General features: G+C 39.5%; 1 protein-coding gene across 1 annotated transcript in view; it reads right to left on the bottom strand.

Moving 5' to 3' along the window:
• Positions 1-1,114: 1,114 nt before the first annotated feature.
• cspg4 (chondroitin sulfate proteoglycan 4) overlaps positions 1,115-18,950 on the bottom strand; it is a 48,017-nt gene continuing 30,181 nt past the window's right edge. Inside the window, exons 4-10 of the mRNA XM_026919479.3 lie at positions 18,268-18,738; positions 15,828-16,004; positions 11,182-11,380; positions 8,595-8,726; positions 7,653-7,813; positions 6,052-6,235; positions 1,115-5,953 (exon numbers count right to left, since the gene is read on the bottom strand). Of these exons, the coding sequence (XP_026775280.3) occupies positions 4,125-5,953; positions 6,052-6,235; positions 7,653-7,813; positions 8,595-8,726; positions 11,182-11,380; positions 15,828-16,004; positions 18,268-18,738 (3,153 nt within the window). The 3' untranslated portion in view covers positions 1,115-4,124. The remainder of the gene's footprint in view (positions 5,954-6,051; positions 6,236-7,652; positions 7,814-8,594; positions 8,727-11,181; positions 11,381-15,827; positions 16,005-18,267; positions 18,739-18,950) is intronic.

The raw sequence follows: 18,950 nt of genomic DNA on the forward strand, positions 1-18,950 counted from the left end.
AGTAGCCAAGGGCCACACACACACCCACACTCACAATGATTTGTCTAACTTCCTGGTCACAGGGCAGCTGATGCTGTCACTACAAGCATAACAGTGTTGGCTGTATCTGTGTGATCTTCTAGCCCCAGGAACGGCTGTGGAGTATCTGCTGTTTGCTGTGGTGAGTGAAAGAATGAGTCTTTATTCCTTTCTGAGTGAACACAGACCCAGAGTTTGACCCTGATGCACCCAGATTCCCCCTCGCAATGCTCCATGGTTTATAGCTAGTCTCAAAAACCCATAGTCTAAAGACTCTCCAGCTGTCCTGAAGTTCAGCGTCATATGTTCAAGTGCTATAGGCCACGTTTAACACTGGCTGCTCTTGACAATTGTCTGAGGAACTGCTGTAATGTAACACAACATTCTGTATGAACATGTTATGTTATCCATCTGCTTTCCATATTTAAAGGAAATCCCATGGCACGTGTTAGAGTCGTTTACTGGTAGAAAGGCTAAGTGACCAAATGAGATCTTTGTTTTGACTGTTAACTATTTTGCCAGTTAATGAATGATGACTTTAGCATGGCAACACATTGTAAAAATAAATTCGGTCACACAACGAGCACACAATAAAACTCACTTATCTTATATAAGTCTTCCATCTAGATGCAGTTTCATGTCTGGATGCTGTCAGCCAACTTCAAAGCTTTACTGCATGGGCTCATTTCAGATGCTAAAACTGTCTGAAGCAGTAAATCCTTGCACAAACACACTAGGCTTTCTGGTCTGATTAACACTGTAAACTCAGTATCTCAAATAAAAACCAGGAAGAAAAGGGTAGAGAAGAAGTAATAAGCCACTGTAGATAAACTAACTATCGCTTCTCTTATGGATTATGTACATCATAAATACTAACATTATTTACATGATGCTAGTTTATTTATTACAACTATATGTCAAAGAGTAAAAAAAAAAAAAAAGGGGGGGGGGGGGGAACAACACAATCCTAGCAATTTCTAAATAAATTACATTTTCTTACAACTTCATAAATGCAATGAAAGTAAAAATAAACTTGTTTATAACATTTAAAACAAAGGTTGAGAAAAAAACCCTGTCTAAACAACCATGTTACATATTTCAAAGCCACATATAAGTCATGATAAGATTACAATAAGAATTATTTAATGTGAAGTACAGGTGTAAGTACATCCTAGAAGCATGAGCGTGTCTGTTCTTCCAGATAAAGAGAAAATATATACAACTGTAACACTAATAATAATGCATGCGTCAATGACGAGAAGGTTCAGAACCTCTGACAAGGAGCACCTAAAGGAAACGTAAAGCAAGATGCATTTTAAGAGTTTATATATTGTTTAAAATTGTTTAAACCATAATATATTCAGTGAGTAAGTAAGTTAGGTGTTGGATGTAGGATTTAGTCCCTGGTAGAAAGTACATTTTTTGTGTCTAAGTGTGATTTTTTTTTTTTTTTAAAGGGGAGACTATAGACCGCAGCACTCTGAGTTGCCAGTTGGCTTATATGGGTTAGCTCCAGCCGACAAACTTGTCAAAATGCTGAAATGTGCAGCCAGAGAAAATGCCGTCTGTAGGAAAGAATGACTGCAGCTCACAGGCTTGTTAAAAGCTGACGAATGACTACTTGTTTCACGACTGAAAAATTTCACATGTATCCCTGCGCCATCTGCTGTTCACTACATGTGCAGCACACAATGGTATTTACCTTGTACAACAATGGTATTTCTGTACCATTGTAATAAATGCATCAAAATCTGCTTATACATTAGTAAGTCATTTATAAGGTTACTAATGGAAATGGTAATAAAAATCTGAAATGCATTGTGTATCCTTTCCTTTTTTTTTTTTTTTTTTTTTAAATTTTATTTCATTTGTTGAGCAATATTGACAAAGTATATAAAGCCTAGATGACAAAAATAAATAAGAAGAACTACATAAGTTTAAAAAAAAAAAAAAAAACTTACATGAGCACACCACAGAATTTTGCATGTTTAGCCAGGCTGAAAAAAAAAATCCAATATTTACAAAAAAGACAAACATTAAAAAAGGGCTGGTTGATAGCTTTAAAAATAGAAATTCATCACTGCTTGCAATATAATCTTGATACATCATGGTAAAAATTCTATAAACCTAAAACCTGAGTTATATTTCATTCTCTAATTAAATGACATCTAATATTTCTTAACAGATAATAGTTATCCCAGGACTTATTTGCTTAATGTTAGCTACATGGAAATAATTTAAACAACCTTTTAAAGATAATATAGTGTACTTGGACAATCACTACTAATTTCTACTCTCAGAGAAAAGACATATTGCAGGATTTAAGGATATAGACTAAAATCTTAAATACTGTTAAATATGACCTAAATATTGATTTATAAGTCAATTTAAAAAGTATGAATACAACTCAATGGCATTGTGTTCCGTGTCTGTATGGACAATTTAAAATGTACAGCTTAAAGTCGGAAAACATTAATGAACCAAAATACATAACAGAAAATAACAAGGACTGGGCTTTAAGAATAAACTGACCCTAATTTGACAAGGAAGACCTAAATCTAATTCTTCATATATGTGTATTATCTCATTAGTTTCAACATATATCACATTAACATATGAAGCAGAAATACCTCCAGCAGCTAGGGAATGGGTCGTCCATGGACAATTTCACTACCAAGTTACTGAGGTGCTTTAGGCTAAAGCAAGTCCACTGGGCAAAACATAGATCTCTACTCTTACTTTTCAAGCAGATAACTTTCTAAAATATATATGGAAGTGGTATATACTAGAAAATATAGAAAGGAAGTGGAATTCTCCAAGCAAAGAATAAAAATCAGCAAAGTCATTAAAATCAGCTGGATAAGAATACCTCAGAACCTTGGAATATCATATGACTGGAAATGCTAAAATGACAAAAATACATTTTCCACACACTTGAAATACAATACAACAGAATTGCTCATCAACCCATATTTTCCTGTGACTAAATATATAATTATAGCTTCTCCGAAAATTCGTTTTTGACTGAGCTCGATTACGTTAATGGAAAATAGAGCCACCAGTTCAGAATAATGACCACAACTTCAGTTGTACCAGCCAAAAGAAATGTAGATGTCAACACAGCCACTGCTGAGTCACTTCCGTATGGCTTCAGTAATATATACTTATAGACTTATATAGAAATTGTTCTTCAGTGCCTTAAATCAGTCCAGTGGATGTATGTATAAAATCTCAGTTGTTTCAGCTACATCACCAAAGCACTGAGGGATTTATGGCACAATGTGCTACAGATAGATGATTAAAAAAATAATAATAATAATATTGTATATTTTTAGAAAAAAAAAAACCCACCCTAATTCAATTAAAAAATTACCCATATACCCTCTTTTATACGTTATTAAAAATACCATATTAACCATATTTAGATTTTATATATATATTGGGGTATTGGGGCCATATTTCATGCATCATTATTAATATGAACAAACTTGCAAATTATTTACTTTCAAAATACATAAAAAATTTCAAACATATTAAGTAATGTTCATGTCCAAAAGATCAATTTAAATATTAAAAATTAATTTCAACTTTTACGCATTGCTTGTTCTCTCGCTGACTGAAAATCTTAAAAAACTTTATCAAAATATCTTCATTGCTATAATGTACACTGTACAATATTTTTGGCAAATAACCTGATGTTTTACCTGACTAAGTAATATACAAACATGTAATCATGTTTGGGCCCAACCTGAAGTTACTGGGTCTTTCTATGAGAACTGTAGACTTTTATTAGAATCTGTTTCTAACTATGAAAAGGTGCATAAACCAGTCCTCATAAGACTTGGTCCTTCATCAGTGTAAAACGGAAGCAGATTCATGTGAGAAGTGTTTACACGCACTGACTGCATGACAGCTAATTGAACAAAAGTTAAATTATTTGCCAAAACGATTTTTCTCAACCACTAGTATAAGAGGAGATCTTTATAATACTGTTAGGAATGACTCAAGAAAGTGTCCACAAAAAAATTCTAATTCCTATATGCGAATCTGTCAATATACACTAAACGTCAATACAGCATGATGGAATGGAGTCCTAATTTTCCCCCTCATACCCAGTACTGGTTCTTTTTCAGGGCTGGGTTTGTTGTCCGACAGTGCTGCAGTAATTCAGGATCTGCGTCTTTAGACTCCATATTGGACATGGGGATGTTATTCGCTGGATCAGTTTTTCTGAAGGTTTCCTGAGCCACCTCTCCATTTTTTGGCTTGCTGGCAGCATTCTGGACATTGTGCTTTCCTGTTTTGTTGCGATGCACCAGGTAGTATGCTAGCAGACCAGCTACGAGTAGTAGAAGGAGGATAACTAATATAGGGATAAGGATGGCCCATACTGAGTTCCGTCTAGAAACAGGCGATTTATTGGAGCTGGTAGAGGGTGTGGTGGGACCTGCTTCATAGTTCCCATCCCCTCTCCATCTGGCATCAGGCTGGTCTGCTTTACTTGTGTCAGAGTTGGCCACAGATGGGGGGACCTTAAGTACTGTGGCATCATAGATTCCTGCTGGGTCATAAGGCACTGTCTGGAAGGAAAGAGTGCACTCTGCTGGAGGAACTCCATGTGCCTTGAGGAGGAAGCGAGCCTCATCCTGATCTTGACCTTTGCCCTTTGGATCCCCAGTGGAGTTCAGGACCTCTAGAGCCACTTGTCCCTCATCTAGATCTCTCTGGGTGAAGGATTCCACAGGCTGGCCATCTGCAGACCCTCCTCTTCTTATGAACCTTGCTCCCTTTGGCTGCTGCGTCAAGCTGAAGGTTGGTGAAGTTTTGGTCTTGTTGGCAAGTGGGGTGGCATCTAACAGCTTTCTGTCCACCAGAACTATAGTGCCACGTGGGAGTAAGGGATCCTTGGCCACATTTACTAAGGGTTTTACTGTGATGTTGAGGCTGGAGGAAACGTTAGCTGCTCTGCTGCGGGCTACAAAGGAAAAACTGTCATTTGAAGAAGTGGACTTGATGAAGCGAACACTCACTCTCCCTTCCCTAATCTGTTTTTGGGTAAAAGCAGAGGTAGGCTGCCTGTCCACCATCACTACTGCATACTTGGGAACTTTTGTAATTTTATATAGCACTTCTTCCTCTGTTGGCCCTCCTGTGGATGCTTTCAACATGGCCTCTGTGATAGGAGTCTCATCATCTCCCTGCTTGACTTGGATCTCCTGCACCTTATTAAGCGTAAGTTTCTTAGCCATAATGCCAATGCGCATCATGTGTGGCTCTGACTGGTGTTTCCCGTCAGAGACAGTGAACTCCAGTGAACCTTCAGACAAGCTACCATCGCTCACAAATGCCACCTGGCCCATGTTCACCTCCTCTTGGGTGAACTGTGTGATCTTCTCCCCAGTATCCTTGTAGATGATGTGCCCATTAGTAGGGCCCTTTAAGATAGTGAATCTGACCTCATCTGGTGTACTGTCTTGGTCTATAGTGTTGAAGTACTGCTTGGACAGTACACTAGTAGATCCTTGCAGAGCCTCCAGCAGCAGGTCCAGACTGACTAGCTCTGGGGGGCTGGCGTCCCTTCGTCTGATTGAGATAAGAAAGACCTCATCCAGCACCACGGCACCTGGTACAGCCTGAGGGGGACGGCCATGGGGGTTCAGCCGCACACGGAAAGAGAATCTGTCTGAAGATGCTCCTGAGTCATCATGGTAGTACTCCAGCTTCCTTTCACTGATGTCATCTTGCAGGAAATAGGGTGCATCCCGGGGAAGATCATCACCTCCAAGAGTGAGTCGGCCATGTATAGGGAACTGCCGTACCTCAAAAACTATGTCCTGGCCTGCCCGTTTTTCTTGTGGTACACTGCCTAGCAGGTTGGATGCATCCAGAATGGAGATGTCAAACACCTTTGATTGCCCCTGCACCACTGACATACCTGCAGGGTAAGTACAAACAAAACATCATCAATATACAGAACACTAACAACAGGAACTAAGGTGTTTAGAAATGAATTTAACAGATGTAGAGTGGTACCTTTGTTCTTCCACAGCTGTGAAGACACATTGCTATGGGTGGCAAAGTACGACACTGTAACAGGGAGAATGTGTTGGAGCTTTGCCGCTGGCGGTGATGAGAGCTCAAGTTCTACAGTGTCTTTTACTACCCAGAAGGACTCCAATGGCATCTGGTGTTCATAATACACTGCACCAGCATCCAGCTAAAGAATAAATGAAGAAAGAAATTAATAACTTGACAAATGGGTAACTGAGGGGGGCACAGTGGCTTAGTGGTCAGCACTGTTGCCTTGCACCTCTGGGGTTGGGGGTTCAAATCCCACCTCCACCCTGCATGCATGGAGTTTGCATGTTCTCCCCATTCTTCAGGGGTTTCCTCCGGGTACTCCAGTTTCCTCCCCCAGTCCAAAGACATGCACTGTAGGCTGATTAGCATTTCCGAATTATTTGTAGTACATGAATGGGTGTGTGCATGAGTGTACTCTATGATGGGTTGGCACCCTGTCCAGGGTGTCCCCCACCTTATACCCTGAGTCTCCTTGGATAGGCTGCAAGCTACCCCATGATCCTGTGTAGGATAAGTGGTACAGAGAATGGATGGATAACCAATCAAAAGTTTAAATCCTATTGTCCAGGAATTCATCCTGATTGCATCTTTTGTTATGATATGATAAAGTATAAATTACACTAAATGTACTCTGTCTCGATGGACCAAACTTTTTGAATCCTGGTCAAGAGTAGAAGATTAATCAGGATTGTCAATGAGAACAATCTTCACTGAGAGCATAATTTACTTCAAGAGTAGGCTTTTTTTTAAATAATTTTTTTTTTTTTTGGCTCAGAGCAATGTGGGACCAAATGTAGAAATTTAAATAGTTTATAGAAAAATTTCCTTTATTGCAGGGCACCATGTACACAGACAAATTCACACCTTGGAGAACTAGAGGAGTCACCAATCCACCTACCAAGATGTACTTGGTACTTGGGAAGTGGGAGGAAACCCATGAGAACACTAGTAGAACAGTGGAGCTGTGAGGTGGCAATACTTCCCGTTGCACCACCATGCTATTGCCACCTTGTTTTGTTAATTTGCTAATCAATTTAGTCAAGGACTTCAAGGAGTACACATGCATTATATACACATGCATTCTTACTTCAGATCACATCACACAGTCACCACTGTACTGCCTTAAACCTTTCAATGTAACCTAAAATACTGGTTCAATAAACTGAGTTACTTTGCAGATGGGCCATCATCTACTATATGCTATAAACTGTTTTAATGTCATTTGATCAGTATTCAGTTCATGTTGCCATTGCTAAGAACTTATACTTAACATTATAAATATGTTGTTTATTATTAAGAAGTAAAAATAAAAACCAGGCATGTCAGTAAACGTTTTGCTCAGTCTGTCAACTATATGGTTAAAGCGATATTTTTATGAACAGAATTATAGCAGGAGTATTTTGAGCTGGACTGAAGGGCTGTTCTTTGAAACTCTGAGATCATTATGTCCTCAGCTGAACTCTGGCCACGAAACATTTTAGCATACCATTGAATCCCAGGCATAACTTATTTTAGTTAACTGAAACAGCCATACAAATATGCGATACAGTCACCTCTGTTTGTGTGAATTGGCTGATTTCCTCAAATTGTCCACTCTGGTTGGGCTTAATGATTCGTCCTAGACGTGGAGGCCTCACAAGAGAATAGTTGATCTCATCTCCATCCTCACTGGTCACTGCTCGCAGGATATCACTATTGATGACTTGCCTGGAGCCTGAGCCAACAGCAAGACAGATACATGAATTCATTCATTAATGTAAAAATACTGATTTGTGTACAGTGAAAATGTTTGCATACCTTTTGGAAGACAAAGGAATATAGGTCTGATGCTAAGATATTAATTCTGCATCAGATACTTTATTATTTATAAGATTCTTTTTGTTGCCATTGTTGCTGCTACACTACAAAATAGTTTACAGTTCATTGTTTCTGTAGCTTTCCTGCACAACACACTTCTGTTGTCTTTCTGTAGCTCTTGTCCCATGTGTTCATTGTTCTGTGTATTTATTGTTCTGTGTATGCTGTTCTGTGTACTTATTGTCCTTCACTCACCTCACACTGTTGCTTATTTCCACGTTATGTAGTCTTGTGCACGTTACTATTGCTTCAATATCTAGCTACTAGCTACCACTCACGATCAACTGTATACATTTCATTTATTTTGGCAAAAAGCACAGCCATAATCTTCTAGAATTAGTGGCATATATATTTGACATTACTACACCAGATTATAGGGCCGTTGCCTGCTTTATACACCAAGATCAAACTTACTTTCTAACACTGCCGGTCCATATTTGCCTTGATGCATGTGTGTATATAACATATACAGGCCATTGAAAGGGAATAGGATGCTCACACAGTGATCTCACATCTTCTGCCACAGTATGGCCTACAGGCCCATACCTTAGACAGGGTGTATGTTCCTCTCTGGGGAACTCTCTTTCCTGCGTTTTTGGATTTAGGTATAAAGGTAGAATTACCCAGAGGCAACGTACCAGGAAAAACCATTAGCTCGCCCTGTACTTCCATGGAGATTGTCAGCTGCCGGACAGCAACGACGAAGCGGTGGAGAGGAGATGTGTGGTCTCCATCTGTCACTGTGAAACTGAAACTGCCAGATTCAGATCCTAATGGAAGAAACAGCTTCTGTTAGACAAACGTGAATGCTTGACATAACTACTTTGTGTCTTGATGTGTATTTTTCCTGTTCTTATGATTATATCTGTAGTGTCCTAACTCAAGAAGAACTATTTGAGTCTCTTATATGAAGTGCTATGTAAGTAGGGAATGAAAAACAGTAACCAATCCAATGTGGATTATTTTCCTTTAACAGAACATCCCAAAGTGTTTTATTCTTCATATACCACAGTAATTTGCCAAATATTACAATTTTAAATTTTTTTAAGAATGACACATTGTGCTCTTTATCCGTTTATTCACTATATGGGCAAAGGCACATGGACACCTGACCATCACACCCATATGTGATTCTTCCTCAAACTGTTACCACAAAGTTGGAAGCACACAGAATGTCTTTGTATGCTGTAGCATTACAACTTCCCTTCACTGGAACTAAGAGGCCCAAACCTGTTCCAGCATGACAATGCCCCTGTGCACAAAGCGAGCTCCATGAAGACATGGTGTGTGAAGGTTGGAGTGGAAGAACTCGAGTGTCCTGCACAGAGCCCTGACCTCAACCCCACTGAACACCTTTGGGATGAACTGGAACACCGACTGAACCCCAGACCTCCTCACCAACATCATTGCCTGACCTCACTAATGCTCTTGTAGCTGAATGAACACAAATCCCCACAGCCACGCTCCAACATCTAGTGGAAAGCCTTTGCAGAACAGTGGAGCTTATTATAACAGCAAAGAATGGGAAGTTCAACAAGCACATATGAGTGTGATGGTCAGGTGTGCACAAACCTTTGGCTATAAAGTGTAGTTACAGTTAATGTTGTGGAACATCCAATGAATTGATTTCTCTTGTCATTTATGTTATAGCAGCTATAAACATTCCTTCCCTCACCAGCTTAGAGAACCATGTTCTCTAAAATAAAAGTTCTGTACTTATGCTGACTTAATTAAGATTGCAGTATGTAACATTTAAATGAAAATGTCACATGGTCAACACAAGTTATCACCAGTGGTCAAGCCAAAAAGGGGGAAAAAACACAATTAGATCTATGGGGATCTGGCAAGTAAAGTTTTTGTTCATTTTTTTGTTTTTGTTTTACCTAGCTAGTGAAATGATATCCAGACAACTTAGCTAATATATAGCTAATCTGAGGTTGCTCTAGCTAAATAGCCAACAATTGCCAGCTAGTTCACAAGGAATGTGTCTGTTCTGCTGGATTTGTGTCCAGATATGAGTCCATATAAGCAGCTGGTCTTGTGTGTTTTGTTCTCTACTCTGTTTCTTTAGCTAGATAGATAGCTCACTAATGTTCAGTTTGTGTAGCAGAGCAGTAAGCAAGTACAAACACACCATGGTGCTGGGAGATGAGGTGGCCAGATGTGAACAGACTGCTGAGGGACCAGAGCTAATCAGTTTGTCTGCAACAGACTCCATGTGGATTTGCAGCTGCAGCAGAGGTGTGTGTGGGACTGTTTTTTTTTTAATTTTTTTTTTTTATCCCACCCCTTTCCTCTCTCACAGACACTCTTTACCAATCCCATCTGCTCATGCAGTTATTTTCTGTTGGCACCTGATGAACGTAGCTGTTTCTGAGTTTGCACAGATGCACAGAGTTTATTGCACAGAGCTTAATTTTTTGTGTTGTAAACTGACCTGGAGTGTAGAAATGATTAATTATTGTTTTCAAACTAGCTAGCATTGTTCCCTAAATAGCTAGCTGCTATTCTTGGACACCATCTAGGACAACCTTCTTTCTCCTAACTCACTGCTGAATTTTATAAAATGATTGCGACTGCTGCATTGCATTTAGCCAATCAGATGAGGGCTTTCTGATTGGGAAGCCTTTGATTCACCATAACCAAATCCAAGTCAGTGTCATAGAAATGCCCTAGGATGGTGTACAGAGAGACGCTGTGCGGCAGTAATGTTTGGCTACGTTATTTATAGTTATATAAATAGTTATAAATAGTTTATAGTACTCATTATTATCTAAATCCCTCAAAATGGCATTGTGCACAAGCTGGAATTGTATGTGGCATAGTTTGAAGATGAGAAGGTTTTATATTCTCCTAGACAACGTTGCATTGGTCAGATGTTCAATTCACTTAAAGGGACAGTTGAAAGAACTGAGTTTGCTTATTTGAATCAAACTTCTCATCAATATTGAATAGTCTTGAATGTCTATTAACCTGTCACTTAGTGTCAGAATAATCTCATCACATTTGATATTACAACATATTCTCCTGCCAGTTATGGACTGTTACTTAATTATTACTTAAGTAATAATAGTTAATAGTAATAAATTATTACTTTATTGCTCCTAATGGTGTCATAAAAACTCTTCAGCTGTATAAGGTAAATAAAATTTGACCACATTTTCAAGAATCTTGTAACCATGTCTCTTTGTCCAAGCAAGCACAGGGACATTTGTAATGGACTACCTTTATGGATGAAAATGACTTCGCCGTTGTTGATCTGAGCTTGGGTGAATCTTTCAATACTGTAATCAGGTGACTCTTTCAGAGCAATGATTCCATTCTTGGTTGCCTCAATGTTGTATACCAGCTTGTCTGGAGGGGTGTCCATATCTTCTGTGCTCAGTGCTTTGCTTGTGATTTCTGTTTCTTCACCAACAAGAAGCTGCACAGAAAGGGAATAGGGGGTGAGGGAGAATACAAAACATGATGAGGAAAAAAACCCAAACCAACTGTGGATTCCCTAAAAATGGATTGCAATGTTTGTTGTGGAACATTGCAGCTTGGCATGTTATCTGAAGATAAAGTGCGTTGCAGAAGTGGTTAGGTCTCTCCGGCCTCGATGAGCTCTAATGGACCTGTAATGGCTGGAGAGCTGAATGGAACATTAATTGAAAGAGCCCGAGCAGAGAGCAGAAATCCTGAAAGACATTCTTAAATAGCAGGAGTCAGTAGGGAGAACAGAGAGGCATGTAGTGAAAGGCTCATATCGATTTATTCAGCCTTTCTTCCCTCTGCTGCCTTCATCTACTGCTTTCCAGACATAACCAGAGAGGTTGAAAAAAAAAGTGGCTGGCAGAGAAATTCATGAAGCAGTGGCCTGTACAAGCAAGCGCTGCAATTCCACTAGATTTCAGGGAGCTATTTCCACACACCACACACCTACGATTACAGCACCTACTTACTTAAACACCATGGACAAAGTGCATTGTTGGATTTTGTTACAAAACACTCATCTTGACTGCCCTCAGCACACTATGTGAGTTCTACACCATTTACACTATCTACAACAGAGTCTGAAGTGGTGTGAAGTGGCCTGAAGTGGCGCACGCCCCTATTAGAGATTGACAGTCAATGATTTATCGCATAGATGTTCTGTGGATGCCCAGATCCTATCCTGATCAGGACCATGGTGGATCCAATGCCCATCCCAGGAACACTGAGTATGAGGCAGGAATACACCATGGATGGGATACCAGACCATGGCAGGACACTATTCACACAAACATTCACACACTCATCCACACCTAGGGGCAATTTATATTTATATAGCCAATCCACCTGCTGGTATGTTTTTGGGAGGTGGCACGAAACCGGAGAACCCAGAAGAAACCCAGACAGACACGAGGAGAATATGTATAAACTTAAATAAACTTCACACAGAGAGTAACCCGAGCTCAGGATCAGTGGAGCTGGAGCTGTGGACCATCGTGCTGCCTACACAGATTTCTGGTTTTGCCAAATGAAAAAGCATAAATGATTAGATTTGCAAAGAATGATGTGTCTTTCCAAAGGCAGGGGTTGTTTGATAACCAACCAACCAAAGTCTCACTACACTGAAACAATATAGCACTGTTCAGTTATAAACACAGAATAAAAAACTGTCTGAAACTGAAAGCATCATGAAAGTGATAGTGGGCGAATTATAGCAAAGTTGAAATTCCAAGCCAAAATATTTGTTTGGTTCAGAACTGAGTGTCATGTCCACCATGAACAATTCCTCCCCACACCACCAGAGGGGACTCTTACTCATTTTTTGAATTTCTTCTCTTGTTGTCAGCTCTAGGGATGGGCAATACCACTTATTTTCTTTTCGATCCGATATGAAGTACTTTCAAGACCAGTATCGTCGATATTGATACCAATACTGATACATCTATGAAGTGTTTTTTTTGTGTGTATGTGCGATTGTGTAGACCATAGTGTATTTTTGAAAGGCATCATTATTAATATTAAATAAACTGCAATGGACTGGACTTCTCTTTTGTTACATTTATTAAAAAATTACTGATTATTATTAATCAACAAACTTTTAACAAAATATAACAAGTCACACAAACCGTATTCAAACTGTTTATAATTGTAATTTTTAAATAAAAATGTCGAAACCTTTATACTTTATATCTTATTACTGTAAATTCTGTAATATTCTGCTCCTTGTGAAAATTCTAATATTGTCATTTTTTATTCAAATAATTAAAATATCTAAAAATCTAACATCCCACTTGGTAGCTGGATAATGTCTGCCTTTTTGAAAGGATTCTGGTAAAGAACTCTGCCTCATGCCAGAAGATGGAGGTCGTGTCTGTGTTACCTCCTCTGTTCGCCTCAGCTGTACTTCATCCTCCTCTTTAGGGTGTTTGACTTTTAGATGCTTCGTCATATTTGCGGTATTGCCACAACGGTGTATTGTTTTTCTGACAAATGTCATATGTAGCTTCATCATTGTTAAGTGGAGTGTAATAACTCCAGATGATGCTTCTTTTTCTGTCAGTCTGACCTCAGCGATGTACTCGCATCCCTCTTTAAACCTGTGCTGAGCGTGCTCTGACTGAGTGAGCGAACAGCGAAGGCACAGAGGAAGAAGGAATAGTTCCTATTCACATTAAGTAAATATTAGAATCACTTGTTTAAAAAAATCCCAGGTAGGATCGATATTTTAATGTGAGAATCGATCCTTTCAATACAACACCAGTATTGAAAGTATCAATTCTTTAGGATCAATCTGCCCATCCCTAGTCTGCTCCATTTCCTTCCTTGATTGTGCTCAACTGTTATGTGCTTTCCCAATTAGTTCCCTATTTAAGTTCTGTGTTTTCCCTCCTTAGGTGTGGAGCATTGTGTGTTTGTGCATAGTTGGTATGGTTGCTGGTATTTTATGTTATTTTGCATAGTGGTTTTTGTTTTCATGTTTTTTTTTTCCTCTGCCTTTCCTAGTCTTAGTCTAGTTCCTTGTTTTAGTCCTTCCAGTTTTTGGGTTTTCCGGTCTTTGCTTGTTTATTAATAATTTCTGTACTTGCATCCGACTCCCTGGAGTCCATGACACTGAGCTGCTCAGGAGAAAAACTAGAACACAATTCAAAATTGCCATATACACTATATAGCCAATAGTATATGAACACCTAAATCACACCCACATGTGCTTGTTGGACATCCCATCCCAGATTTAGTCCCTGCTTTGCTGTTATAATAACCTCCACTCTTCTGGGAAGGCTTTCCACTAGATTTTGGAGCGTGGCTGTGGGGATTTGTGTTCATTCAGCCACAGGGAAGGTCAAGTGTCCATGTACTTTGGGCCATATAGTGTAAATTGCAGTTTGTCTACTGCTTTTATACCATCCACAAGCATAGATGTTGTCGCTTAAATTTAACCTGCAATTGCAGTGTATGACCCCGGATACCCCTTTAAATGATGCATGGATATTAATTTTAATTGAGAAATCTTTGAGGTTGCTTAAGTGTTTCTCATGAAACTGACAAAACATTAGCTAGCAATAACATGTATTGAGGAAAACCCTGATTATGAAAAAATATAGAAAAGCTCAAATTAGAACATTCCAAAGAATAATTCACCAAGATACATCATCAATTGATTTGGAAAAATAACAAAATTCACGATTTTCTGTGTGCTAAACGAACTGAGCTAAATAATTCTCAGAATTAGTCATATTATTCTTGCACTTCCCCATATCCGATTTCTAAAACTGGACTGGACGTGTCACTAGTATCACTACTATTAAACACCGCAGATTTATGTCCTGTAGTGCCTGTGAACGTCACCATGTCCTGCATGGAGTGCGTTTCCTCCACCACTTGGTGGCAGTGTTACTATATATTTGCATCAAAACTGATATCCAAATTGTCCTGGAAATTTGTATTCTTACACAACGTATAACGCATATAACATTGATCAGAAGCTGTGTGGCAAATTTAATTTAAGCTCACAGTGGGAGAAGGGCCGTGCTTGAAAGAGACTCAACAAGCCATCATTAGAGCAATTAGTAATCAGTGTCTGATTGAACGACTATGTCTCCTAGATTTTAGATAATGCAGAGACTCCACGGGCTGCTGGAATGAGAACATGCAGTGTGTATGTGTGTGTGTATATATACGTAAGAGAGAGAGAGAGAGAGAGAGAGAGAGAGATTCTGTTGTAGTTGTGCATGTGAAGTAGATGAGATGGGCGTATGATTGAGGCTTAGCATTCGCTGAGTGAATAAGTGCACAAGGCAGACTGAGACGGTGCTGAGTGTGTGTTCGGATGGAGGCTCTCTAATGAATACCAGCTGGAGTCTGACTGGGCAGGATCTGGGGCCCTGAGCCTGTGTCACCTCTATGTTATTCATCATGTCTGATCATCTGCTGTAGGTCAAACAACACTGCAGTTTCCTGCTTTAAATCAATACAGCAGAGCTTGCTAGAAAGAGAAGAAGTGAACACATGAGAGAAGAAGAGAGCAGTGAGCAGGGTTAAAAAAGAGAGAGTATACACTGTGTATGCATGGAAAAAGGCATATCATTATTTCACATTCTGTGGGAAAGTAATGGAGAATGATGTTTGGCTGGCTTGATCTCTCTCCTAAAAGCCAAATTCCTGCCACAGACATAGTTTTCCAAAAATATGAGCTACCAAGTTGATGTGAGACCACAGGCGACGTCAAAAAAAAAAAAAAAAAAAAAAAAAACTAAGACGCTCTCCTTTCCCATTGGTATTTTCCGACCATGTATCTGTTTCAGATCCTTTGAGGTTTTTGAGCCACCCTTTAATTCTAGAAAGTCTTTGGAGTTATGAGGGGCCATGAACAAGAGGAGCTGAGATATTTGATGTTGTACCTCCAGGCCTGTGTTGTGCCTCAGCTGTGGCGCCTCATCGTTGACGGGGATCACTGTGATGCTGATGGTGATGGGGAGGCTGCGGCGCATTAACTCAAAAGCAGTGGCTGAGAAAGTGAAACTGTCCTCTGTGGTCTCTGTGCTGTCGTGAAGGTAGTAGACTGTTCCCTGCTGCACCTGAACATGATAGAGGGAAGCAGCAAATGCAATCACTATCGTTGAACCAAATCAAACATACTGTACGTGGAGGATAATAATAATAATAATAAAAATAGTAATAATAATAATAATAATAATAATAAAAGCACACTCGTGCACAGTAAATATAAACGGGATGTTCAGACTGTAGGGAGCCACGGCTCAATATATTAAGATGAACAACGAAGATAAATAGTACTCAACGATCACATCATACACATTGAAGTGCACATTATAATACCAATAAACTGATATTAGTAGCTAGTATGCACCATACTACATGGCACCGCGGGAATGTCTCTGATAACTTGTACTGGACTATAATAGTAATATATGATCATAGCACACTGATGCAGATATAAACCCAAAGCCTGGCGTTTATATACATTTATTGCAGGCGTTTAATGCTGATGTGTTGGTGTGCTTTTGCCCCGGGGCTGCTACAAAGAAGTGATAGCTGCAATAGCAGATTGAACACAGTGCTGTGTGCATTTTAAATGGCCTCCAGATGATTGCCTCCTCAAGAAGGGAACAGCTTAGTATTTTCTCTGATTGCGAGTGTTTATCTGGCACCATGGGCTTTTAGAAAAAGCAGCTCTACGTATTTTGACACATTCAGTTGACTCTTTCTGTTTTGTGCTCATGAATTCCAAGTCCTAGTGGCTGTTAAGTCTCATGCCAAGCCTAATAGTAGGAGTCTGCTGAGTAACACACAAACTGTTGCAACTGCCCTGGTTTGCTAGTTCCCTGAACCACATGCACAGAACAGTAGAATAAAAAGAGCCGCTGGTCCCACATGAGTGAATGGAGAAATTCTCAGTGATGCCTGATAATGAGAATGATGCAGTCTTCTTTCATTTAGGGATCATTATTCTCAGGTTCCAGCTGTTTGCAGAGCCAGTCTGCACATTTCTGTTCTCTCAGTATGGAACTCATTTACAGTGCTGCTGAATTCTGTCGTCTACGGCTCCTGGCATTACGGAACAAAGCACTCGCTAAAGACAGAGAATTAAAAACTTGCACTATATCAGTAGACTACTTTGTCTATAAATGTTGCCGAGTGTTTAGTTGAGCTTTCTAGGTATCTGGTGGTGTGAAATTCTTCAGGTACTTCAAAACCCTGACCTTTAGCCCTAATGTAACCAGGATGTTCTCAACAAATCTCAATTTAAGTTACAGTGGTTAGGGATGAGTTAGAGTTTATAGCTTTTTTCATTAAACAAACCGTCTGATAGGTAAAAAAATAAAACATAATCCTAGAAATAACATCCACTTTGGTTACAAACATCACCAAAACAGTGTTTATTCAGGACAGAAATCACTCCAGACCAATGCACATTTCTCTGTTTTAGTCCATTTATTCAAACATTGAATCAAAACTAAGTTCAGGTTTATGTTTCTCCTGATCTGGACCTACACATTCCCTCCTCACAGTGGAGTCTTTGACAGGCTGGCACTGCACAGGAAGAGCTGTGTGTGGATGCTTTATTATAGGATTATATGGGCCAGTTTATTTTGGCTTGGGGCAACAGGACATCTCCGTCAGAGTTTCCACTGGTTCTTAAACAGTGAAGGAGCTGAGGCCAAGCCCCATGCTTTACCGTTAGGAACAGTGTCTAACCACCTCCCTGAGGCTCAGCACTGCTCAGCACTTAGTGCTTTTCCACCAGAGACCAGTCATTTTACTCTCACTCTTTCCACTAGCAGACCTTTGGACCACTGCGGTAAGCTTCACACAGCTAGCAGCCTCAGCAAAGCCTATTCTGAGAGGATTCAAAGAGCGCTAAGATCACTGTGAACAGAGAGATGTGAGAAACAGAAAGGAAGAAAGAGGAGAGACATTGATTCCTTTTGTCGCTGAAACACAAAGAACACCAATGCTCCGCAGTACAAACAACTGGCATGATCAAAGTCTGGCTCAATGACTATTATTTGGTGAATGGCTTATAATTAAGATTTACAAAATGTTATTTTATTTTATTTTATGCCTGGCTGTCCTAAATGATACTGCTAATCTGGAGAATGAATGTATTTTTCTCAAGTAATATACGTTTCACCTCTCATCTTTTTAATTAATACAAAAACATCCTCGGTTTTTCCTGCCTTTATGTGGTCCGATCGGAAATATGAAACCTTTCCTAGCAGAACAAAAAAAAATGAAAAAAATGAAATCCACACAGCACTGCACAGGGCTAACAAACCTAATGAGTTTGACCAAATAAAGAAAATGGCATGCACTCACATCATCCCAGGTGAAAGAGACAAGCCCATCATCATCCCTGTCCAGATATCTGATCTCTCCATGTTGAGGTGCCTCCTCCATAAGGAATTCAATATGAACAGACCGGTAGAAAGGGTGCGTGATGTTGAGAATGTCTTCGGAAAAAGTCACAGCATCTCCTTCCCTCACCGTGAGGTTGGCCACTTGGACAGGTATGAGCCGGGGCATGATGTCCACCTGCACCTCTAGGTCCTCGACTATGGTGAAGCCATTACTGACATCTAGAGTGAACATGTCTTGACCCTGTAGTGAGGCTGACACATACAAGATTGTGCCCATATTTATGTCCTCTTGTGTAAAAGACTGGATATAGTCCAGCACAGGAGACACTGTGCTCTCAGTATCATTGGTCAGTTTGACCACATGGCCAATACGTGGAGGTTCTTTAATGCTAAACACTATCTCTGTAGGCGAGATGTCGGCCTGCTCCACCTGAAAGGAGGAAGGATAGCGTGTGTTAGTAAACAAAGTAGGGGTAATATTTAAGAAATTTAGGGAAAAAAACATAAATATTAAATTACTTCTCTCACACATAATTATGCTAATATATAAAAAAAATCACCAAATGTAATCTATGTTTCTCTTCAGATTATATATATTCTTTTCAAATCCCTAAATTCAGTAGGAATACATGTTCAGACAAT

This window comes from Pangasianodon hypophthalmus, chromosome 9 (assembly GCF_027358585.1).
Source record: "Pangasianodon hypophthalmus isolate fPanHyp1 chromosome 9, fPanHyp1.pri, whole genome shotgun sequence".
In the NCBI taxonomy this organism is placed as follows: Eukaryota; Metazoa; Chordata; class Actinopteri; order Siluriformes; family Pangasiidae; genus Pangasianodon; species Pangasianodon hypophthalmus.